At 41.5% G+C, this 26,636-nt stretch overlaps 1 protein-coding gene across 1 annotated transcript; it reads left to right on the top strand.

Moving 5' to 3' along the window:
• The first annotated feature begins 287 nt into the window (after nt 1–287).
• On the top strand, nt 288–25,370 carry LOC106913533 (protein NLRC3-like). Its single transcript, XM_088003739.1, has 12 exons — nt 288–559; nt 916–1,249; nt 2,827–3,174; nt 4,367–4,705; nt 4,782–4,886; nt 8,942–9,253; nt 12,858–14,592; nt 15,478–15,657; nt 21,790–21,963; nt 23,774–23,947; nt 24,473–24,625; nt 25,143–25,370. Exons 2-12 carry the CDS (start codon nt 1,216–1,218, stop codon nt 25,153–25,155), a joined length of 3,567 nt encoding a protein of 1,188 aa, XP_087859865.1. The 5' UTR covers nt 288–559; nt 916–1,215; the 3' UTR covers nt 25,156–25,370.
• The last annotated feature ends 1,266 nt before the right edge of the window (nt 25,371–26,636 follow it).

The following is a 26,636-nucleotide window of genomic DNA, read 5'->3' as shown; positions in this document are numbered from 1 at the left end:
GCCTACAGTAATTAAAACCTGTTTGTAACTTTTAAACTTTTTCGTTGGAAACGTTTGAGACAAACCAGTTAAACAACTTAAAGCCTCCAGGCTAAAGGAGCCCAAAGCTTAAAGAGTTTAATGTTCATGAATGAATGAGGGAGGTTTATGTGAGAATCATCACAGAAAGCTTCCTTCATATCAACATTGAACAACACGAGTACGTTCAATAAATTAATAAAAATCCCTGTTTACTGAACAATCAACCACATATTTTTAGGTTTCTGGTTGTGTATTTTCAGTCAGAGTGAGAGTTCCTGTTCCTGAGAGGATCTCTGCTGCAGCAGCACCAACCATCTGATCAAGCTGGCTGGTGTTCATTCCTCTCTGGACTCTGTCTATGGACCGGATCATTGTCCAGAACCTCTTCAGACACTCAGAACAGGTGAACACACCTCTGCTGTCAGAGGGGGCGGAGCCTCAGGTGGCTCTGGTTCAGGTTCTGGAGAATCAGGTCCAGTTCTCCTGTTCGCTCCGACTCGGTTTGTGTGAACAGAAGGAGAAGCAAAGATCTGATCAGGTGAGTTTTAACTCCACTTTATACTGGTTTCCAGTCCTGACTGGGTTTTCTCTCTTGGAGCTGCATGACAGAACCAGAACCAGAACTGGGCCTGGTTGTGGTTCTGGTTCAGAGTTGCAGCACTTGATTTCAACCAGGAACTCTGATCTTCTCTGAGATTTCAAACACACTGAGGAGAATAAAAGCTAAGCTCTACAGTCTTTGCCTCACTTGGTTTGCTAAATGTTTCCCAGGCTGGACGGTGAATGTAACTCTGGTTCTGATCCATTTGGATGACATGTATGGCTTGTAACACTTGATCATTTTCAGCATTAAAGCCTGTTTTTATAAATAACCAAATCTCATTATTTCTCAAGGTGATTTACACTGAGGGGTTCTGGTCGGGTTCTGGAACTGGTAAATGGACCTGGAGGAGCTCAGAGACAGAAATGAATGAACTCCAACAGAACTATGAGGAAACTGAAGCTCCCCGCCTTTCCTCAGAACTGATCTGGATCAGAACCGGTTCAGCAGCATCTGAATCAGCCAATCAGCAGTGGAGTTTCCTCCCTCTGTGTCTCTGCTGGTTCCAGTAGAAACACTGATCTGGTTTCAGAGACGATCAACTGCTGGGATCTGATGGAAGCCTCTGTGTTTGATCTGAGAGGAAGAGGAAGATGATGAAGATGATGATGATGGTCCTCCTGCTTGGTAAGGTCACCTTCCTCTCTCTGCTCCTCTTCCTCTCCAGTCTCTCTTGAAGCTGCTGATCACCTCAGAGCTTCTTGGTTCTGGTCCGTTCTCTCTAACTGACCTCTGGTGACCTCAGCTGGTCGTTGTTTCTGGATCAGAACCTGAAGTTCTGGTTCCAGTGACTGGTCTCTCTCCAGTCCCCCCAGTAGATCTCACTGGTTTTTTGTTCCTAGTTGATTCTAGTCTCTTCCATTCACCCAGTGGATCCATTTTGCTGTTTCCTGTCTGGATTTAATTTCTCTGGTTTGGGTTCAGCAGCTGATCTGGTTCTGATATTTTCTATCAGTTTCTATCAGGTTGTAGTTCTGTCAGCATCAGAACCACTGAGACCCATTCAGTCCAGTAATCTGGATATTAGCTCCCAGAAACATTAACCTCAGAAACCAGTGAGAAATGTTTGAGATGTTGAAGGTTCTGGTTTTCCTTCCTGTCTTCAGTTTTTCACATAAATGTTCATTTGAATCTAAGATGGCCGCCTGGGTGGTTGTAGTTTGCAGTTTATTTTTCCTAGATATACTTTGGTCTCACAAGTTGGTGGTCATAATGTTCTGCTGCTTGATGGTGGTCTGACCATTAATGGAGAATCAGGTTCTGGTGGGTCGGTTTCTTCTCTGGTTCACTGGGTTTATAAAAAACAAACCTGAACTATGGATGATATTCAGAATGTAATTCTAAGTTTTTTGTATCACAAGCAGCTTTAGTGAATAGGAAAATTACAACATATTTAACCCAACATGTTCAACTAATCCTGGATCCTTTAACAAACATCTTGAATGTATTTATGACTAGCAGGAATTAAAATTTAGATATCTGGGTTAACTGTGGCAGACTGGCTGAACGTTAGCTGGAGAGGCACCAGCAACAGTCCTGACCCCAGTATAGGGACAAGCGTGTTAGAAGATGGATGGATGGATTTTGAATCTGGGTTAAGACTGCTATTGTGTCTAAGCCCTTTTGAGATGAAGCCTACAATTGAAGTAATAAAAAATATGCAGAATATACAGAAATGTTCAAATTGTTGTTTGATCAACAAAGACACATCAGTTTCACAGCAGAAACTGACTGAAAGTTTCTGGAAGGTTTAAATTCTGTAACTATAAAGAATCAGAACCAGAAGAGAAACAAAGTTAGAAGAATTTTAGTTTTTCAGGAAGTCACAGAAACAAAATCTCTGCCCCAACAATCCCAAGATACTAAAACAAAATCTTTACCATCAAGTCCATCCATGAGATAAAACACAACCTGAAAACTGACAGCAGGATCACAGCAAATAACAACAAACAGCAACTCTAAAAACACATTGATGCTTTTTTAGAGCTTCATCTGTTTCAGTCCTTCAGTTTTTAATTTTTAACAGATTTTTAAATTTTATGACATATTGCTTAATGTGAGTTAAATATTACATAAACAGAGATCATTGCTGCCCAATAAGAGGTCAGTATCTCTGAGTTGTTTAGCTGACAGACTGAAATCTTTGAACAATAGTGAATAATTGGTCATTATTTCTACACTAAACCCTCATCTTGTGTCCTCAGTTTCCCAGCATGCACTGGGTGGAGTGGTGGAGGTTAATGAGGGGGCGGAGTCTGTCCTGCTGCCCTGCATTTACTCTGGTCAAATACCTGACGACCCGGTCCTCCTCTGGACTCGCAGTGATCTCAGTTCTAACTCCGTCCACCTACGGAGAGAAAACGGTGACGATCTTAAAAACCAGAACCAGCGTTTAAGCGGACGGACCTCCATGAATCCTGACGCTCTGGATACTGGAAACTTCAGCCTGACTCTGAGGAAACCTGAGCAGGATGATGGAGGAAACTACAGCTGCAGCATCTCTAATGGAAGACAAGAACGGAACCTGAAACAGATTCATCTGAAGGTCAAAGGTCAGATAAACAAGCAGTACATTCTTTTTTTAAAGTTCTATCCTATGAATTAATTTGTTGAAATAAGAAAATTAATAATTGTTCATAGTTTCTGTAACCATGGAGACCAGGTCCAAAATAACTCAGAATAACCAAGGAATAGATTATTTCTATAAAGGAATTATTAAAACAACAATTTCTATAATCTGAGTTACTATGAAAAGAGATTTCTTTCCAATAAACTTGCTGTTAATTAAAATGGAGATGCTTTCATTACCGAGCTTCTCACCCTGGCTCTCCCTTAGAGATAGGGTGAGAAGCTCGGTCATCCGGGAGGGACTCAGAGTAGAGCAGCTGCTCCTCCATGTAGAGAGGAGCCAGTTGGGGCTCGGGCATCTGGTCAGGATGCCTCCTGGACGCCTCCCTGGTGAGGTGTTCCGGGAACGTCCCACCGGGAGCAGGCCCCGAGGAAGACCCAGGACACGCTGGAGGGACTATGTGTCTCAGCTGGCCTAGGAACGCCTTGGGGTTCCCCGGAGGAGCTGGAAGAAGTGGCTGGGGGAGGAACGTCTGGGCCTCTTTATTTAGGCTGCTACCCCCGTGACCCGACCCCAGATAAATGGAAGAAGATGGATGCTTTCATTAATATTTCATGTTTCTTTAAGTCTCCATAATTGACCTCAGTCAGTATTTCAGTATTTTATTAACAGTAAAGCAGTCGGCTCTTTAATGACAGGAGCTTTATTCAAACATATTGATGCAAATATCTATAAAAATAAAATGCAACATGAATTACATAAATATTCAGCATCATTTTATTACTTCTTAAAATATTTATATTTATTAAGATTATAAAACATAATTTATCATAACCTTTTTCTGTTTTTGCACCATTATTTATTTATGCTGATGATTTACCAGCTGTATAAACTGAACATTTACAGGATGAATCCCCAGGAATAATTTGTATTTGTGTTTCTCATCTCCAGCCTCCACAGAACCAAAAGGTTTTGTAGATCTGCTACGTATAGATCAAACCCTCTGATGCATCAATAACTGTCCACTGATGGACAATGAACCTCTGATGGATCAAAGTTTATGATGTTGATTATTAAATAAATTATTTTTATCCTGCAGACAGAAACTGAATGACATCAAACCAGAATAATGATCCAAACTGTTTCTGCTCATTTTGTCCTTTATTTCCTCTCAGTTGGTCAGCAGGAGGTCGAGGTCACTGAAGGGTCAGGTTCTGTCGTCCTGCCCTGCAGAACATCAGCCGATCTTCCTGAGGGGACGTCAGTGGAGTGGACCCGGTCAGAACCTCGTTCCATGTTCATTTATGTGTTTCCCAACACGAGTAAACACTTCGTCCAGCAGGACAGACTTTACAGCTGTCGCACAGAGATGAACAAAGACTTCCTGAGGACCGGAGACGTCAGCCTGACCCTCATACATCCCACAAACAGAGACGATGGACGCTACGTCTGCACCGTCCACAGAGACCAGGACGTCCTGAGACACACTGTGGTTCTGAAACATGTACAGAAAGGTCAGAGCATCAGGTCAGAGCTGCTGATAAAGGTCAAAGGTCAGACTGAGGTCAATGTTTCTCTGTTTTTCCACAGAACCGTTTCCATCCTGGGCCATAGTTCTGCTGGGTCTGCTGGTTCTGCTGGTTCTCATCGTCTGTGCCAGCTGTTTATATCATTTTAAAGGTTATTTCCTGAAAGGTGAGTCTCTGAATGTCCCTGACCCAGAATGCTGTTGGAGATCATATGACTTGTCCTGGGGTCAGAGGTCAACGGTTACTATTGTTGTCATATCAGTTCAGATCTTTCTATTCATTCATGTATAGATCAAATGCAGCGAAGATAGAAACATCATGAACAGAACCAGAACCAGCAGCGTCTCTACGGTCTGCTATCTGGATCTTTAACCAGAAAAAAATACAGTCACCAATTATGAAACATTTGGTCAAATATAATCATAGCTAAATGTGTTAATCAATGTTTCATTGATTAACACAGTTAGAGTTCCTTTGTTAATCAAAGGAACTCTAAGTAGCTGGGTTTTAGTTTAACAGTGTTTCAGCTGTTTTTCAGTTTTCTGGAAGTTTGTTCAAGATCTGTGGTGGACAGAAGCTGAATGCTGCTTTTCCATGTTTGGTTCTGATTCTGGTTGAAGATCAGAACCAGAACCATAAGGCCTGAAGGTTGATTGAGCAGCTGCAGATCTTTAATCTGTTCAGTGATTTATAAACTACCGACAGGATTTAAAGTCTATTCCTCTCAGTGAAGGTCTGTAGAACGGTGTGGTGTAGAACTAGATGATGTAGAACGGTGTGGTGTAGAACTAGATGATGTAGAATGGTGTGGTGTAGAACTAGATGATGTAGAATGGTGTGGTGTCTCTATCCTCCTGGTTCTAGTCAGAACTCCAGCTGCAGGGTTCTGGCCCTTTGGTTTGTCAGTCAGACCTGCTGCAGGAATCAAAGCCACTAAAGAAAAACGCCTGGATGAGTTTCTTTGATCTGAGACTTTAGTCCTCTGGTCCTGGAAATGTTCTGCAGCTGCTGGAAGGCCCACTGTGGAACCGAAGGGTCAGGTCAGATGTCAGAGGTCAGCCTGATCTCTGGTTTCCAGCTGGAAGGACTGAAACTGACTCTAGATCTGTAACTCTAGATCTAAAACTCTAGATCAGTGGTTCTTAACTATTGTACCCTAGGTGTTCGGTTAGTCGGTCTCAGGGGTTCGGTGGAGCCTCTGCCGCGGAGGTAAAGACACACTGTGTAAAGTCGTGATGACGCCCTGCTTTGCCATCACTTGCTGCAGAGGATCACTTTACATTGCTGAGCCCAGAGGTTCCCAAACTGTGGGGCGTGCCCCCTAGGGGGGGTGCTGTGCCATTGCAGGGGGATGAGGGAAGCAGTCTGGATGAAAAAAACAAAACAAAACATGAACACTGTATGCGCTGGGTTTTTACCTTAGAATGGCCAACTCTCTGTTATTCCTCTGTCAATTTGATACAGTAGAGGCTTCCACACTTCCCATATCTGTGTCCTCTGTCACTTTTATCAGCAGTTAAAACTGTTTAATCAGTTGTTAACATGTCATAACCTGTTTTTACACCTGTGCAGCAGTGAAGGAGACCTGCTGCTGCTGTGCGGAGCTACGTAGGTTTGTGTTAGAATCACGGCAGCAAACCAGCAAAACGCAAAGAACTTTTCACAGTTTTTCCCTCCAAACTAACCGACTGAGTTGAGTAAAGCTGTTGGATGCAGGTAATGTTAGCTAAAAGATGACTAGCTAATATCAATACAGAACCTTAAGCTTGTTAACAAGTAGCTTGCAGGCTACTGGTGTTGTTGTCTATGTTCGGCTACGTACATTCATTTTGCCCCCAAAAAAGTCGATGTCCCCCCCAACAAATGTCCCCGCCATAGGGGAGGCTCAGGAGAAAAAGTTTGGGAACCACTGGCTTAGCCAATCAGAGCTGCGGGGAATTTAGTGCGCGCAGTAGTCAATGGCTGTCGTAGTTATAAGTTGTGTGGTTTCTTTCTAAGTCTTTTAATCCATACTAAATATGTCGAGCAAAAAAAGAAAGTGGTCGGACGAATATGTACAACATGGATTCATGTGCATCACGGAACAGTCCACCTTAAAATATATTAAGTCTATCAACCCCTAATATGTATATGCATAATGACGCCCCTTTAACATTTTTGCCTGCCTCCTCATGTATCCATGGCTAGAACCGGCCCCGAATCACAATATAGACATTAAGCCTGACAACATAATGTAACAGACTGAATGTTCTGTTTTGGTGTTTTTGCTACTTTGTGTGTGGAAAATGTTTGTTTTTTTGTGTTGATTCCCCTGATCGGTAATCTCTGCTCTGTCAGCTCCTTGAGCTGTTGTCTGTCGGTTGCCATGGCAACGGGTCCGCATGTAGACTTATTTTAAGTCGAATTTAATAGATACTGATAATAAATGGTGGCGCTACTAATATTTTTGTAACATATTTCTGCTCGTCCTGCATTGGGGTAAAATATTTGTCTGGACTTAACTCAGTGAATCACACAGCGACTAATAGGCGCTGTCCATTACAGAAATACATATCAATTACTGTATTGATGGGTGATTCTCTGAATTCGGTGCCTTTTGGGGTCTATGGTTACTTAAAAATAAACCACAAAAAAATTTGTTTTTGAACACTGCTTCTAATGAAGGACTCTTTGAACCTCCAAGAAAATGTGTCTGCCCACCGTATGCATGAAATCCCAAACATTAATACGAATTTCTTTGCTTCTTAAGTTGCTTTAAATTCAACCCCGTAACGGGATAATTTCATTCCTCTATCAGTATAACTGCATAACATAATTAAAATAATTATTCCAGTTCCTCTGAGATCACTAGTCCCTTGATTAAGATAATTAATTGTACGTATATTTTATTTGATTCTGAATCATACAATAATTATAAATAAGTAGAATATGGCAACTTGATGTAAAAACATTTCTCATAATTCATTAAAATACACTTAAAAATAAAAATTTGATCAGACTTTTTATGTTTTTGAATCATTCTTTAAACTTTGCATACAGTCCAAAAGATATTAGTCTAATATTTGCTATTATAAAAAAAATTTACAATAATGTATCCCGTTACAGGGTTGAACCCATTGTAAAAGTTGACCAGACTGTTACTGGGTTGAACAGTCTGGCTGGCTTAACAACAGTCCAACGTCCAACCCCGTAGTAACCACAGTTTTTAAACGTTACAAAAAAATCCGTTACAAAACTTGTGGTTTTGTAACGGGGTTGAACATTACGGGGTTGAACAAAACTCGTGGGACATGAAAGTGCTATTTTATATATAATTCATGTATTTTTCTCATATTTCTTTTATTTAGGTTAAAGTATACTGAAAAATGTTTAAAATGGTACAAATAACTTGCAGTTACTGGCTATTTTTATTGGTTTAATATTCATTGAAAAATTAACATTGGTCAGTGGGGACATGCTCATTTGGCTGACTACTACACTTCAACAACCCATAAAATTTTTCAAAACATTATTTTTAAAATATATTTGCATGTTACATTACCAAGACACATGGACATTTCCATTTCTTAATTTTCTCAAAACAATTTGCTTGCATTATATGAAAATCTTTGAGATAAACCTGTGGGACACAAAACACACCGAATTCAGAGAATCACCCTCATATGTATTACTACATTATGTAAAATTATTTTTACGTATGAAAGACGTAAAAATAATGAACTATACTATATTAAGAAATTGTATTTAAGCCTCAGTGCTACATGAAGCTAATTTTGAAGCTTCATGTAGCACCGATGGACACACACTCTCATAAATGCCACATAAACTACCTACAAACAACTTCTGCTGATCTGCGCTGATTTCTGGACATTATTTCTTATCTGAACAAAACATTGCTTACAAATGTTTGCGCCTCCTAGTGGCGAAGCTGAAAACTACAATTCAGTCCTGCCTTCAGAACAGTTACATCCCCTCATACTGCCTTGGAGATGTAACTCTGCTAAAGGATTTTTCTCTCTGACTTGAACGTCTCAGTTACAAGGAAACATTTCCACTAGAAAAACCTTCATGGTCTCTGAGCTGATGGGTCCATCGAGGTCCAGGAGGAACTCAGACGATATCAGCTCATCATCTGCTCCACGTCTCTCTCGTCAGCTGCTGCCCATCTGTCTGTCCGTCCATCTGTCTGTCCAGCTCATCTTGTCCTCTGTTGTCTCTCAGCTCCACTGGAGGTGGATTCAGGGGTGAAGTCTGTCCTGCTGCCCTGCAGAACCAGAGTCTGCCTGCCTGGAGGCGCTAGAGTGGAGTGGAGGGACGGAGAGAACAGGACGGTCCATGTGTATCAGAAAGGTTCTGATGATCCTGAAGAACAGAACCTGACCAGCAGAACCAGGATGAATGACGACCCACTGAAGACTGGAGACCTCAGTCTGACACTGGAGCGTCCCTCAGTTACAGACAGCGGGATCTATACCTGCAGAGTCAGGAAACAAGTCGTCCTGGTGATGAAACAGGTTCATCTCCAGGTCAAAGGTCAGTGGTTAAATGTTGCATTCTTCCAATCAGATGATTGACTGACCAGAAGGTCAATGTGATGTAATGAGTGAAGAAGAGGAAGCAGATCAGGAGGATGAGATCCAGGACAGACAGGGACCTGAAAAAGCAGCTTGAGGCTTTGACTAGGACAGTGCCCCCTGCTGGAGACACCAATTACTTTTCAGTACCACCAGATCTGAAGTTCCTGCAGCCTGAAAGCAGCAAAGATGTTGTCAATGAGGATGCAGGTGGACTGGGATTTTATTTTTATTTAAAAATAAGTTTTTCCAACATTTTCAAATTGAGTCTGTTTTGCTTTTTTGTTAAAATTCTCCAGCTGCAGAAAACAGCTGCTCACTTGGCCCAAAGAGACTAAAGTAAAACAGAAGAGGTTTGGATAGATGGTATTTCGTTGTTCCAGGATCTCAGAGGATCCAGAGTCTTGGTCTTATCGCCTCTGGCAGGAATCTCTGCTGCTCCTGGACGGCATCAGGAGGAGCTTTTGGTCTGACTGAACACTTTGATGTTGACATGTTGGAAAAAGTTTTCCAATAAACAACAAATCAGCATTTATAGGTTTTGGAACCACAGAAGATCAAAGATTATTTTGACAGATTAATCCTGATCATTTATCTAAAACAATCATAATAAAAAGTGAACTTAGTATTAATGTAGATAAAGACAGACGAGGCTCAACTATGCTGACAATAAAATATGTCAAAAGTTGTTAAACTTATGAAAATATTCACATATATAATGTATTTAATCTCTCTCATTTTGACAGTCAAAAGCATAGAATATATTGGACGGGCTTTCTTTCCCATATAACAAATGCAACACTTCCTTTCAGAGTTCTTCCTGTTTCTCATTTCAACTAAAGAAACTATAAAGCTAATAATAATAATAATAATAATAATAATAATGTAATCTGTGGAGGTGCATGACTGCATTATTTTAGCATGAATATTATTATTTCTTAATTGTAAATGTGTGGCAGTGATCATGTGGATGAAACTGTTTAAAGTTGATAGTTGACAAACAAACCTTGAGGTGAAATGAAGCAGCTTGAGTTCAATTTACACATGTTGCTGAACCAGAGAACAAGTCTCACAGCAGGTGGGACTCAGCCAGAGGGCATGATGTAGGCAGGTCCTGAACACTGTCCTAAAAAAGCATTTTGGAGGGAAAGTTTCATACAAACTTCTTAAAAGCAACAATGTTTCACTCTAATCAAACCCAAATTCTTTAAAACAACTTAGTAACAGTTAACATTACATTTTTATGCAACACAAAAACAGTTAAAAGTATTTTAACTTTATAAGCATTACTGAGAGAGCGATGGCATCTTGCCAGCTGCTGCAGCTACTGAAACATGCCTTGTGCAACATCAATAAAGGTCCTACCAGTGCAATATTTGGGAACCAAAAATTTTAAAATAATATAAAAATGTAAAAAGTAAATAAAATGAACTCTGCTACATTCTCCCCCCTGAACTTCTCAAAACTAGAGATGTGCCGATCAGGTTTTTTCCTGCCGATACCGATACCGATCACCCATGAGGGCCGATCACCGATACTGATCACATAATTATTATTTATTTATTTTTTATCATAAACCCTACCGGTTACATTATGTGGAAAAAGGAACCATGAATTCACCTTAATTTAGACAAAAACTTGTTTTTAATAACTTTTTCCAAGAAGAAAACTAAACAAAACAGGCATTGTGCAAATTGTACTGCTATTGATAATACTATCTTTAACAGACTGATAACATATGAAGGCTCTGAAGAGGTTAAATAATGCAAAGAGCCAAAATAAAACCTCTCAACATTGCCAAGAAGTTCAAGTATAAAACTTAACATTCAAAGGCAAAAACAGGATCCATTACAATAAACAATCCAGAGTTACTGAATGAAAACTTCCTGATAGCATGGCGGCTAGCTGATTACTGCTAGCTCTGATTGGCTGTTTCTGACTGAGCGGAGTAATTATGCAGAACAGGGAGGAGATCGATTATTTTTTCAGAGATTATCTGTCTCATGTTAGGACAGCGAAAGTTTTAATACGTATGTAAAATGTATTTTTTAAATTAGATGCTGCAGCTTTAAGCAGAGGTTCGGTGTGAGAGTCACTACCAGGTGGAGCAGAAGCGAAGCTCCGTCTGTGAAATATTACTATCTGTAGCGTAGCAGCGGTTCAACAGGAGAGCAGAACCAGCGTCTTACATCGCAGCTCGAAGACTTAAATAATTTTCCAGGTTATTTGTTTAGTTTTCTGACCGTCATGCTAATCCGGGTGATTGTTTGTAGCTGTGCGCTGCTTTACCTGCTGTCTGATCCTCCGCATGTCTTTTTTACTGCAGTGAGCCTCGATGTAGCCAATCTCCGTCAAGTATGGCATTGTTTTTATGTCATATTAGATTCGTTGTGTTGATGCATTTTGACCTGCTTCACCCCACCTGCTTTAATTTTCCGCCGCAACACGCAAACTTCCCCTTTCACTCAGTGCGTTGTAGTTACACATCGCTTAGGATTTGTTGCTGCGCGTTTGCGCAGAGTGAAGGAAAGAGGAGACCAGCTGCACAGGCAGGCTGCGAAATGAGAAGCAGGTGATCGGTATCGGCAACAAGAGCAAATGATCGCCGATCACCGATCATGCACTTTTTCACGGAAATCGCCCGATTATGATCGGTGACCGATCGATCGTCACACCTCTACTCAAAACAGTAACAGGTCAGAAGAGAAGTACAACTTTAACATCAGTTAAACTCAGTTATGTTTTCCTAACAATAATTGTGCAACTAAAAGTTATTTTTCAATAGAAAGTGACTTTAAGGAGTTGGAGAGACTTTTAATGTTCCATCTACATGTTCTCAAATTGGGAATTCAAATAACTGTTACCTGAACCTGAACTCCCTCCTCTTTTGTCAAAGCATCATGTACTGATGTCACTTTCTCTCTGTAAATGGATCTTTGCAAACTTTGTACAGGATGTCATCGTGCATTCTTCAGTTTTTCCCGCTGTTTTATTATTTTGAGCACTAAGCAAATTAACTCTCTCGTTTTGATGGTTGTCTCCCTCAGATGATGAATGGATAACATAAGATGGGACAGCATCATTTATCTGGCTGTCACGAAGCTCTTAAAGTTGTTGTGAAAAAAAAACTATTACCAAGCACTGTTCAGGTAAAATCACCCAATCAGGGTGAGCACAGACTAAAAAGACAGACAGAGGGTCTTCACCTGACTGGACCAACTGCTCCAGATCCTGGGCCAGCTATAAAACCATGAACCTCTACTTTGGACCTTCATGCATATGACCTGCTAATACTGCAGAAATTTTACAGTCTGAGTTTCAGTTCACTCAATGGGGCTGCAGGCTGAATGTGTTGGTGGTTTACAAAAGAAGACGACAGTCTAGACTAAAGTCTTTGTAGACTGACATTGGAATGACTTTCATTAGTTTTCTCTAATTATTGAATTATGTTTCCTTCATAGAAGTTTATGAAGAAGAACCAAACTGGCCACTTTATTAGTCCAGTTACTTGTTAGAATATTGCAAAATGTTTTTATTTTGTTTGTTTTTCTTGCTTTCTTCAGATACTGTTGGTCTGTATCAGCCTGTCTTTAAAGAGTCTCTGAAGATGAAGTTCCAGAGTCTCTCTGAAGGCGTCGCTCAACCTGGAAATCAAACGGTTCTGAACCAGATCTACATAGAGCTCCACATCACAGAGGGGTTAACTAGAGAGGTCAAGCAGGAACATGAAGTTAGACGCATTGAAACAGCATCCAGGACACAAGAAACAATCAGGAGAGAAGACATCTTTAAACCTGGAAGTGATCAACCAATCAGAACAGTTCTGACCATGGGAGTGGCTGGCATTGGGAAAACACTGTTAACACAGAAGTTCACTCTGGACTGGGCTGAAGGCAGAACCAACCAGAACATCCAGTTCATATTTCCATTCACTTTCAGAGAGCTGAATGTGCTGAAAGAGAAAAAGTTCAGCTTGGTGGAACTGATTCATCACTTCTTTACTGAAACCAAAGGAATCAGCAGCTTTGAAACGTTCCAGGTTCTGTTCATCTTTGATGGCCTGGATGAGAGTCAACTTCCTCTGGACTTCACCAACAAGGAGATCCTGACTGACCCTTCAGAGTCCAGCTCAGTGGATGTTCTGCTGACAAACCTCATCAGGGGGAAACTGCTTCCCTCTGCTCTCCTCTGGATAACCACACGACCTGCAGCAGCCAATCAGATCCCTGCTAAGTGTGTTGACATGGTAACAGAGGTCAGAGGGTTCACTGACCCCCAGAAGGAGGAGTACTTCAGGAAGAGATTCAGAGATGATGAAGAGAAGGCCAGCAGGATCATCTCCCACATCCAGAAATCAAAAAGTCTCCACATCATGTGTCACATCCCAGTTTTCTGCTGGATCACTGCTAAAGTTCTGGAGGATGTGATGAAGGCCAGAGAGGAAGAAGAGCTGCCCAAGACCCTGACTGAGATGTACATCAAGTTCTTGTTGCTTCAGAACAAAATCAAGGAGGAAAAGTACAGAGGAAAACCTGAAGAAGATCCAGAGAACAGGAAGCTGATTGAGTCTCTAGGAAAACTAGCTCTAGATCAGCTGCTGGAGGGAAACCTGATCTTCTATGATGAAGATCTTGATAAATGTGGCATCAACATCAAAGATGCTGCGTTGTTCTCAGGAGTTTTCACTCAGATGTTTAAAGAGGAGACTGGGCTGGGCAACATCTCCGTCTACTCCTTTGTCCATCTGAGCATCCAGGAGTTTCTGGCTGCCGTCTACATGCTCCACTGCTTCACCAGCAGGAGGTCGGAGGTCATCAAGACGTTCCTGGGAGAAGAATACAATGAAACATCTCTAGATGAGTTCATGAAGAAAGTCATGGAGAAATCCCTCAGCAGTGAAAATGGCCACCTGGACCTGTTTGTCCGCTTCCTTCATGGTCTCACTGTGGAGTCCAACCAGAGACTCTTAGAGGATCTGCTGGGTCAGACAGAGAACCGTCCAGAAACCATCCAGAGAATCATCACCAACTTGAAGGAGATGAACACTGATAGAATCTCTCCTGACAGAAGCATCAACATCTTCTACTGTCTGGTGGAGATGAACGAAGTCTCATTTTATCAGGAGACCCAACGGCTGCTGGATTCAGGGAAGGAGCTCTCAGTGACTGACTGTTCAGCTCTGGCCTTCATGCTGCAGATGTCAGAGGTTCTGGATGAGTTGGACCTGGAGAAGTACAAGACATCAGAATTAGGACGACAGAGACTGGTTCCAGCTGTGAGGAACTGCAGAAAGGCTCGGTGAGTCCAGATGTTTTCATTAATGCTGATTCAGCACTATTGTCCTCCTGTTTCTTCTTCTTTCTTCAAGTTGATTCTGGATGTTTTTGGCCTTTAACTACTTCCTTCATCCTCTGGATGATTTCAGCCATTCAAACATCTAAACATTCAGTTCATCCAGGACAGCTGCAGCTTCTGGTTTTTAGACATTTTGATCATTTAAAAATATTTAACTTTTCATGATATTTCAGGTTGAGATGAATACAAAACATTGAGAACTCCAGAAAATGTGTTTTCTCTGAAAGATGCAATCAGCCATAGACACATTTTAACTTTAAACTGCTCTTCACTCATTGAGCCACTACTCCATAATTCACCTTCACTGTTCAGGTCTGATGGAAACTTTAAAATTCATCCCAGCATTGACTTCCTGCTCTGCTCACTTCATTTATAACTCACTTCCTGCTTGGTGGAAGATCTCAAGGAGCCAAACGGTCTAGTCCAAGTCAGTGTGACTTGTCAGAGCTGTGAGCAGTTCCTCCTGCTCTCCATCATCTCCAGTAGTTTCCTTCATTCAGCTCAGTCAGCCTCTTCATCAGCTGCTGCAGCTCCTTTGAGGCTCTGATGCTGCAGAGAAACTGAACTTTCCTTCACAGATGATAGAAGATCTTCAACATCTGACTGAGCTGAAGGTCTGAGGACATGAAGCCTGGACCAGAACCAGAACCAGAACCTGGACTTTAGTCAGGAGCTGCACAGACTCTCTGTCGGGTCAAACTCAGTAAACTGAAGATCAGATGTTGATCAGATGATGACATCATGATGACATCACTGTTATCATATTTTATCTGTTTATGATCCAGATTGATTTCATTAGAACTGAATTTATTTCTTCTCTCATCACAGACTTGGTGGCTGTAGGCTCTATCAGTCTGAATGTGAAGTTGTGGCTTCAGCTCTGAAGTCCAAGCCAGATCTGACTGAACTGGAAATAAATCGAATCGACATACTGAGAGCTGGAGACTCTGACATGAAGAATCTGCTTGAGATCCTGGAGAGTTCAGTCAGTAAAGTGAAGAAACTGAGGTTTGTTTTCTCTATTTATACAATAAAATCATTCATTGACACTTTAATCCTTAGTTTAATTAATCATTTAATTCTAATATATTTTCTTTAAAGCAATCTTTTTAAATGTCAGAATATCAAAAAACATTTTTACCTTATAAATGAATTATTTTCTCATTTCAGACTTTGAGATAATTGAACTTTGTTTTTCAGTTTTTAAAATGTTTCTGACTGATGAACAAAATGAGTAAAATAATTCAAATGAAGTTAATTAACGATGGAGATGTTTCAGTTTGGTTGGTAAAGATTCAGATTGTTTTATTTCTGATTCTCATCTTTACATCCAGAATGAAATGTTTTCCTCCAGTCGAGCCACAAACACTGACCAGTTCAAATCATCATTAATGAAACATCTAAGAAGTGACTGATTGTAGAAAAGCAAATCTAGATGAACTGAATGACAGTGAGGTTTGCAGCAGCAGCAGGTTCCTCACTTTGTCCTGAAGCTGTGGTTCTGTTGGGCCGGGTCAGAGAGGAACCGTCCTCTTCAGTCTGACAGCCGTCAGTCGGTTGGAGCCTCGTCTCTGTGATGAAGCTTCATCACAGAGACGAGCACATGAGCTAAAGCTATGCTAGCTCATGTTAAAATGTGGTGATCAAAATTTAAAGTAAAGGGCTGTTTGTTATGAGTACGGGTACCGGGCCCTTTGGTACGGGCTGCCAGATCTCTGTATGACCGGTGTCAGAGTCTGGTCGGCATTGCCAGTGTTCTGTCAGATCAGCATACGTTGTCAGATAGTCATACGCTTAGCTCAGACATGTATACGCTGTCATTACCATATTATTTTATTTAATCAGCAACATAGAATCATGACGTAGATCATCATACACTTTGTTATTAACAGCTGTATGGCATCCTGACTTAGCGATTAAGTAGGTTAATGAGTTTTACACGGGCGCGTGTTGTAGTTGAATGCAGCTGCAGCCAGACCTGCTTTAAATACACTTTGAAACCACGACAACGCATGTATATCTATATAGTTATCATATTATAAACAATTTAATGACTTATTTTTGTCATAACTTGTTGCGTATGGTGAACTGACAACTCCGCTGACGGTTGGACTTCTTAATGCGCGGGCATGGTACTCACTGCATGTATGATATCCTGACAGTGTATGGCTATCTGATAGAATACCGGTGTTCTGTCAGATTTATGTTTTCGCATCCAACTGAATAATGTGTAGTTGCGCCACTGACTCTGCCCACCTGGTTTACAAGATAAAGCATAAAATGTCAGAAATAATTACTAAAGAAATTAGTCAGCTTATAGGAAAATTTTTGGACACCATTAAAAGTCGTGCCAACCTGTCTGAAGAAATGTGTTGAAGTCATCATAACAGGCTTCAGTCACCAACATGACACACTAACAAAGAAAAAACATTTTGGCAGTTTTATGTGTGCCACAGGTACAAAATACCAGAGTCAAATGGCTTAATTGCCTCCTCACTGTGTAGATATGTTCTCCAGAGTCCTGCTAATCTCCTAATTATTGTATTCAGGTGTGGTACAGCAGCGGCACATCTAAATGTTGCAGGGCAGTGGCCCTCCAGGACTGGAGTTTGACACCTGTGCCATAGATCGAGCCAATGGTCCAGCACAGCCACGCCCCCATTTTGCAGTCTACAGCCAAAAACTTAAAGAAAACGACCCCACAGCTAAATAATGTTAACTCAAATGGCCTCGAGATTTTCCTGACACTTTCGATGTTCGGTTAAGACAATAAACAGTCGTATATACAGTGATATCCAAACAAATAAACCTACGTTAAGTGAACTATGCATATGAATCGATACTCTTGTGTAAACGGAGAAATAATGCCTCCATAAAATATAGTCAAAAACATGATCATATTAACATGGAACTTACTTTGTTACAATAAGCTCCACACAAGACGTCATACTGCTGCCTCCGCTCCTCGGGCAAACATGTGACGCAGTAGCGGAACAAGACGGCGTGGGTCGGGGGGCGGGGCTAATGACCCGGCCCAAATAATAAAGCTCATGATAATTTAACTTTGCAACATTACGGAGCCCTCCAGGGGACATGGGGAATTAGCCATCTTAGCCTTAACAGACATAAACATGCAGTAAATAAATCGATTTTTAATCAGTTTTTTGCACCAAAGCGTTAATAATAATAAACATGTTTTATTATTATAAAACACAGGTCACATAGGGTATTAACAACAGAGCAGACCCACCAAGGCTGGAGACTGAACAATACTGGAAAGGCATATGGGAAAGGGAGGCGTCCCACAACAGCAATGCACAGTGGCTAACCTCTCTACGAGAGGACCACAGCAACCTCCCTGAACAAGCCCCAGTAACCATCACTGTGGCAAATGTCCAAGAAAGAGTCTCAGGTATGAAAAACTGGACAGCACCAGGGCCTGACATGATCCATGCCTACTGGCTAAAGAAACTCACTGCCCTCCATGAGCGACTGGCAGCTCAACTGAACCAGCTGCTACAAAATGGGACTCACCCTGAATGGTTAACTGAAGGACCCCTCAAAGGGTTCAGTCCCATCCAACTATCGGCCGATAACCTGTCTCTCTACAACATGGAAGCTCATGTCAGGCATCATAGCGGCTAAGATAAGCGGACACATGGATAAATACATGAGCTCGGCACAGAAGGGCATCGGCATAAATAGTAGAGGAGCCAAACACCAACTCCTTGTAGACCACACAGTCGCCCGAGACTGCAAAACCCGACACACCAACCTGTGCACCGCTTGGATTGATTACAAGAAAGCCTATGACTCAATGCCACACACCTGGATCACTGAATGCTTAGAGATGTACAACATCAATAGGACTCTAAGAGCCTTCATTGCAAACTCGATGGGGCTGTGGAAAACCACCCTTGAAGCCAACTGCAAACCGCTTGCACAAGTGTCCATCAAATGTGGCATATACCAAGGAGATGCTCTGTCCCCACTGCTGTTCTGCATAGGCCTGAACCCCCTCAGCCAAATCATCAACAAGACTGGCTACGGATACCGACTTAAGAATGGGGCCACAATCAGTCACCTCCTCTACATGGATGACATCAAGCTGTACGCCAAGAGCGAGCGAGACATCGACTCACTGATCCACACCACCAGGATCTACAGCACTGACATTGGGATGTCATTCGGACTAGAGAAGTGTGGCCGGATGGTTACAAAGAGAGGGAAGGTCGTCCACACAGAAGGGGTATCACTCCCAGAAGGAACAATAGCAGACATAGAGCACAGCTACAAGTACCTGGGAATACAGCAAGCAAATGGCAACATCGATGAGGTCACAAGGAAAGGAGCCACAGCCAAATACCTCCAACGAATAAGGCAAGTCCTGAGAGTCCTACTAACCATGCATGGAGGGTTCCACCCCAAATCCAGCACCCTGAGTACACGAGCCGTAAGGAAGGAGGCAGAGGACTAGTGAGTGTGAGAGCCACTGTCCAGGATGAGACATCCAAGATCCATAAATACATCAAGGACAAAGCCTTAACGGACGATGTGCTCAACGAATGTCTCAGGCAATGGGGAACAGAGGACAAGGTGCTGGAGGAACCATCATGGGAGGACAAGCCCCTACATGGGATGTACCACCGACAAATAACTGAAGTGGCTGATATCAGGAAATCCTACCAATGGCTGGAGAAAGCTGGACTCAAGGACAGCACGGAGGCCCTCATCCTGGCCGCCCAGGAACAGGCCCTAAACACCAGAGCAATAGAAGCTCAGATCTACCACACCAGACAAGACCCAAGGTGTAGGTTGTGCAAGGAGGCCTCTGAGACAGTCCAGCACATAACAGCAGGGTGCAAGATGCTGGCAGGGAAAGCGTACATGGAACGACATAACCAAGTGGCGGGCATAGTGTACAGGAACATCTGTGCAGAATATGGACTGGAAGCCCCGAGGTCAAAATGGGGGACACCCCCAAAGGTGGTGGAGAATGACCGAGCTAAGATCCTGTGGGACTTCCAGATCCAGACAGACAAGATGGTAATGGCGAACCAACCGGACATTGTGGTGGTGGACAAAGAACAGAGGAAAGCCGTTGTGGTGGATGTAGCAATACCAAGTGACCACAACATCAGGAAGAAGGAGCATGAGAAACTGGAGAAATACCAGGGCCTCAGAGAGGAACTGGAGAAGGCCTGGAAGGTGAAGACCACAGTGGTGCCTGTGGTCATCGGGGCCCTCGGGGCAGTCACCCCCAAACTGGAGCAGTGGCTCAAACAGATCCCAGGAACAACATCAGACATCTCAGTCCAGAAATGTGCAGTTCTAGGCACAGCCAAGATACTGCGCAGAACCCTCAAGCTCCCAGGCCTCTGGTAGAGGACCCGAGCTCAGAGGATGAAAGAGACCACCCACGGAGGGTGAGAGGGGAATTAATTTTATTTATATATATATAGATAGATAGATAACTGACTGTATATATACAGTCAGCTGTACATGGATTCATATATATATATATAAAAATTGCACTGTTGTAACTTGCCCCAGCCCGGATTCGAACCCCAGTCTCCCGGGTGGTAGACTGGTGTCTTACCCACTGAGCTATACAGTCAGTATATATATACAGTGTGTGTGTGTATGTATATATATATGTATATATATATATATGTATATATATATATATATATATATATATGTATATATCCATGTACAGTGTTTAATATAATTATTACATAGATGTTTGCAAGAAACGGTCAAACCTTATGTCTTTGTTCCACAATGGCAGCTTTAATAAGCTCCTCTCCTTTCTCATTTCCTCTCCTCCACATACTTCGTTGCCAGATGTGTAAGATTTCCAAAAATAAGCAATTTAAATGTAAAAGTTGCACATATGTAGATTACTCAAGAGAAGCTATTTACAATAGTTTTTACAGAACTCTACACAACATCAATTTATTAATAGATACATATAGATATTAATTAAAGGATAGATACACAAAGATTTCATTTCTAATAGCGGCAGTATTGAGTGTTCATCCAAGAAGTGTGACTTGCAGGAGCAGGGAGGCTCTGTACTGGTTTCTCCTTTTAAATCAAGAGGCTCATGATAGTTTGACATTAGGCAGCAGATGTCCCACAGCTGATTGACTGAACCTGCCATGGACAGAGGAACAGGACCATCCCAGATATGGTAGGCTAGGTAGGCTACTGTTGAGAAAGATGAACAACACAATATGAGAAATTATGAATCACATCAGAATATGTAAATTATTTGGCAGATAGCGCTTAAGTCAATATTTAAAATGCTTTTCTAAACAACTGTTGGAAGATGTAAGTGATTTTAGTGAAACTTAACAATACAGCACTGACAGGCAGGGGTGTATATGTTTCCTAACTGTGGCTAAAGCAGCTGCTAGCTGGTTTACCCTCCGATCGGAGGCTGGGTCTTTTAAATACAGTTGGAGAATGGTAAATTGACAATGACTGATAACGGCTAACACTTAAATACTGTTTTATTAAAGTTAATACAGAAAGTGAACCTCTAAACGTTACAGCACTGACAGACAGCGGTGTATATATGTTCCCAACTATGGCTAAAGCTGCTGCTAGCTGGTTTATTCTCCGATCGGAGGCTGTTTATTATATACACAGTTAGAGAATGGTGGATTGACAATGAGTAATAACGGCTAACACGTAAATGCTGTTGTAATTAACCTTACCTTTTAGTATATCTTTAAGCTAATGAGTATCCGTGAATTTTTCAGTCAGGTTTCCCGAGGCAAAATCACACCGGAAGTAAAGATACATCTCTTCGAGTTACGGCGCCCATTGTCTGACATCACTGTGAAAAGGGTCTCCAGAAAAACTTCCGGTTCAGAAGTAAAACGAGCTGTAGTCCAATCAGTGATTTCTTAGGTCTCCCACTGGGACCTACCTTTTCCGTTTTCTAACGAGCTGGAGTCCAATCAGCGATTCCTTAGGTCTCCACGGGGACCTACCTTTTCCGTTTTCAGTTCATCATGTTTCTTTTACATTCAGGCAAATTAATTTTCTACATTTTTATTATTTATTTGTTCATATTTCAGTTTTAACTGCATCCTGTTGGCTTCAGCTCATCTTTTATTCTTTATTCAGATTATTGGGCTGCATTTTGTCAGAGACCAGCTGGACGTCTCTGTTCTCAGCTCTGAAGTCCAACCCGACCCATCTGACAAACCTGGACCTGATCAACACCAACCTGGTAGATTCTGGAATGAAGGAACTCTGTGGTTTTCTACAGACTGAAGGCTGCAGACTGGAGAAATTGTTGTATGTAATTATATAATGATTGATATTTCTGTGAATATTATATATAATTGATCATAAATCAAAGTTCAAATCTTCTGATCTAATAAATAATTTCTGAGTTCGTTCCTGGACTTGGATCCAGAGTTTAATTTAGTCCCTCTGTGTAACTGAGTTGGACCTGCTGATCTGAGGTCAGAACAGGACAGCATTTGGACCCCCAGTGTGTAGAAATCCTCCTCATGTCAAGCAGGTCAAAGGTCAAAATGCAGAAAGAGAGAGAATGAAATCTCTCTTTATTGAAGATCCACAAATCAGACACTTAGTTTTAAATATTCTGATAATCATCCAGTCCAGGTGTTTTAATGTTTAACTAGAGCAGATTAAAGATGCTGGTTGTAGTGCATAATTAGGTGGAATCGCCCTTTATCCATTTCCTGAATCTGAAGCTTCAATCACATACCAACTTCAGCTTCGTTTAAAAACCCAGACCACTGAGTTTTTCTCTGAGCTCAACAGGCTGCAGGTTCTTCAGGACATCAGTTTTCTGGTCCAGACATCAGAACCAGCAGAGACTGCAGCACATGAATCTGGACCAGGTGTGTTAGGAGAGGTTCTGCACATGCTCAGACTGAAGGTTCACCGTCTGACAGAGAAAGTCGACCAACTCTGGATGAAATGGTTCCTAGAAACAGGGAAGCTTTCTGGGGACTCGACTGCCTGCTCATATGGAGCTGCAGCTCATGCAGGAGTTTTATGTTGGCAGGAAGCAAAACAACATGGAAGCAGGTGATGAGTTTCCATTTTAGTGTCAATTCCACTGATGGAGCAAATTACAAGTCAGTCGTCCTCCAAACCACTGAGAGCAGCTTCCAGAGGAAATCTGAGTTTGTTCTGACAGTCAGACTCTGTCAGGATGACCACAGTCTTCTGGCTGAGTTCCTGACATGAAGGAGACAGAAATAATATAAAGATCATTAATTAACAGTCCTGCAGTAAATACTGACTTTGTGAAGGTTATGGTGTTAAAGTCATTTAGTTCAAACATCTTGATTCAGCTCTTATTTTGTAGGACAGGAAGTGAGATCTTACCTTTGTAAAGCTTTGTGTGCAACAAGCTTCATCAGTGACTGAAATCATCCTCATGTGGTTCACCTGGAAAATAGATTTAAAAATGACTCGTCTTCACAATCAGGTTGTTTTTTATGATAATGTTCCCATTTCTGCAGCGTCTCTGATGGAGGGTTCAGAACTTGAACTAAATGGCCCAAATCAATCTGACAGAGAAAAGACTCAATATTTTCTAGTTGATAGTTCAGGAACTGAATCACCACAAAATGAGAAAATGATCAACTTTCAGAATCTGAGCTGTAATGGATGTTGTAAAACTCTGAATTAGACGGATTGAAATAAAACGTTTACATCTGTCATACTTAGCAATGAGCTGCAGTTAAAATACAACCAGCAAGAAAAACATCATTAATAGATTAATGACCAAAAACTGGAGGCATAAAATCTCTGATGATAAATGAAGGTACAGAGCAGTCAGCTGATACAGAGCCTGGAAGGAAACATGGAGAGAAAAACATCCGACTGAGTTTAAGATCCTGAGAAACTTTTAGAAAAACTTTGAGTTTCTTTGTTGATAAAATGTTCTGGTTCTGCTGGTTTGGACTCTTTAAACCAGTTTGACTGGATCAGATGTTAGAATCAGTTCATCATGTTTCTTTTACATTCAGGGAAATTAATTTTCTACATTTTATTATTTATTTGTTCATAATTCAGTTTTAACTGCATCCTGTTGGCTTCAGCTCATCTTTTATTCTTTATTCAGATTGTGGGAATGTAGTTTGTCAGAGACCAGCTGGACGTCTCTGTTCTCAGCTCTGAAGTCCAAACCGACCCATCTGACAGGACTGGACCTGAGCAACACCAACCTGGGAGATTCTGGACTGAAGGAGCTCTGTGGTTTTCTACAGACTGAAGGCTGCAGACTGGAGAAATTGTTGTATGTAATTATATAATTATTGATATTTCAGTGAATAATTATCTATAATTGATCATAAATCAAAGTTCATATCTTCTGTTCTAATAAATATTTTCTGAGTTTGTTCCTGGATCCAGAGTTTAATTTAGTCCCTCTGTGTAACTGAGTTGGACCTGCTGACCTGAGGTCAGAACAGGACAGCATTCGGACCCCCAGTGTGTAGAAATCCCCCTCATGTCAAGCAGGTCAAAGGTCATTCAATCCAGTCTAGAAAAGTGAATTTCTGGAATCTGACAGGAACAAATCAATAATCAATGATTGATGCTTCAACACTTTGATCAGAACCTGGAATGATTTTACTGACTAAAATCCTCCAACACAACATGACCCAGTACCAGGTTCTGGTTCTGGTTCTGAAGTCAGCAGGTCTTTATTGAAGCAGCAGCTTGTTGGCTTTAATATTCATGAGAATCTTTAACTGGTTCTGTTGGACTGGTTCACCTGCATCCTGTTGGCTTCAGCTCACATCTTTTGTTTTTTATTCAGGTTGCCTGGCTGCAGGTTGTCAGAGATCAGCTGTAAATATCTGGCCTCGGCTCTAAAGTCCAAAAGCTTACAGCTGACCAGACTGAACCTGAGAAACAACAACCTGGAGGATTCAGATGTTCAGCAGCTGAAGGATCTTGTAAAGGCTGTAAAGTAAGTAAATGTTTGTAGTGAGTCCAGCTGCTGTCAGCATATTGAACTAAACCCAGTTAGCATCAAAGCAAAGCTCCAGTGTTCCCAGTAAAGCTGCAGCTTCTCAGTGGGAGGAGAATGGTTCAGGCTTCCTGATTGGACACAGAGACAGCAATCAGCCAATCAGAGGAGCAGCAGCTTGCTGTGTTCCTGTGTTTGTGTTGGTGTGAAGATGAGTGTTGTTGCTGTGTCCATGTCTCCAGGACGTCCAGCTGGACTCCAGCGTCCAGCCGTCCAACATGTCTAGAGACAGTGGTCCTCATTCATCAAACTGTGGCAGCAGCAGATCTGATCTGAGATCTGCTTGTTCTCTCAGTTCAACAGGAAACAACTGATCAGGTTCATCTTGGTCACAGCTCTGAGATCAGTCTGACTGCTGCCTGGAAACCATCTACTGGATGTGCTGCGTCACTGACTGCTGCTGGAGAGGCTGGAAAAACTCACTGATCTGATCTCTCCTTCCTTCTTCTCTCTGCAGGTGGGAGGACTAATGATCTCTGTAAAGTAGAGAACGGTCTCTGTGTCCTGCTGATCCTCAGAGGTTGAAGCTGCAGCAGTTTGAGTCTACAGAGACTCTGACTGGATCATGATGATGACCTCTGACCTCCAAGATTTTCCTCCTGTTTATTTTCTCATGTCTGTCATTTAGTGTCTGATATTGTTTGTCTCTTTGGATCAATAAAGATCCGATTCAAACTGGGCTCCATTTAGAGCAGCGTTTCTCAACCCTGGTCCTCACCGCCCCCCTGTCCTGCATCTTTTAGGTATTTCCCTTCTGCCACACACCTGAATTGTATCTCTGGGTGGTTAACAGTCTTCTGCAGCACTTGATGGTCATGCAATCATTTGAATCCGCTGTTCTGGAATAGAGGCACATCTAAAACATGCAGAGCAGGGGGGCGGTGAGGACCAGGGTTGAGAAGCATTGATTTAGAGGCTTCATGGAGTTTTGATCTGAACTGGATTCAACTGGAAAGTTGATCTTTTTTCTCTCTGATTCATTTTCATCCTGGAACCAGAAATGGTCTGAGATGGAAACATGGGAATCATTTCAGTTCAGCTCTGAATCATAAAGACACTTCAAACCTCTTTTCTCTGCTGCTGCTTCGTCTTCTGGCAGGAAAATGTTCCTCAAAGCTCCACAGATAAAAAGATGCTTTACTGGAAACTGCAGAGAAACTTCAGCTTCCATCACAGAAACCAGTTTAGACCTGGATGTCCCACAGAAACACTTAGAGCAGTTTTCAGGAACATCAATTACTTTATATGATCTTTTTTATTATTTTTTTACACACACACACACACACACACACACACACACACACACACACACACACACACACACACACACACATATATATATATATATATATATATATATATATATATATATATATATATATATATATATGTATTTAGTAATTGTAAAATTTGTAAATAATGAAGATTTGCATTAAAGTCATTGATTCTCAGTGTTATGTCAAATATTTTTTGGTGGTTTACTTTTTTAGCTCCATAATAGCTCCAATAAAGTTTTTAATTACATTTTTTGTGGGGGTTTTTTTGTGTGTGCAGCTGATGGTGTACAAATACAGAAACATGCTGCTCAGTTGATCTGATCTGAGGTTTTTTAAGCTTCTGATTAAGGCAAAAGTACATTTTTTTAGTTATTCAGACTGATGATGTTTAAATAAAATACATGAGAACCATTTAATTAATCAAAACTCTTGTTTTTCCTCCAAACTTCTTAGTTAAGCTAGTTATCAAACTATAACAGTATTATTATTTACAGTGTTTTATTTTAAAAGATCTCGGCGTATTTGATCAGCATCATTGTAGCTCCAGAACGTGGCTTAACTCTACCTGTGCAGGCTGGAGGAGGTCAGTGAGCAGAACCAGAACTGGACCTGGTTCCGCCATGTTGATGTAGTTATCTGGTGCATTCTGGGAGTTGAGAAGGATCAGATGGTGA

The sequence above is a fragment of the Poecilia mexicana genome, unplaced genomic scaffold, assembly GCF_051168715.1.
Source record: "Poecilia mexicana isolate PSO_F unplaced genomic scaffold, ASM5116871v1 scaffold_2, whole genome shotgun sequence".
Lineage (NCBI taxonomy): Eukaryota > Metazoa > Chordata > Actinopteri > Cyprinodontiformes > Poeciliidae > Poecilia > Poecilia mexicana.
Note: the sequence above shows the minus strand (reverse complement) of the source record. Positions and strands in the feature narration are given on the sequence as shown.

Bases quoted from the DNA above. Each gene is read 5' to 3' on its own strand.
- LOC106913533 (XM_088003739.1), top strand. From the start codon at position 1,216: ATGATGAAGATGATGATGATGGTCCTCCTGCTTG. The intron at 4,887-8,941 runs GTGAGTCTCTGA...GTTGTCTCTCAG, and splicing joins TAAAGGTTATTTCCTGAAAG to CTCCACTGGAGGTGGATTCA. The intron at 21,964-23,773 runs GTATGTAATTAT...TTCTTTATTCAG, and splicing joins TGCAGACTGGAGAAATTGTT to ATTGTGGGAATGTAGTTTGT.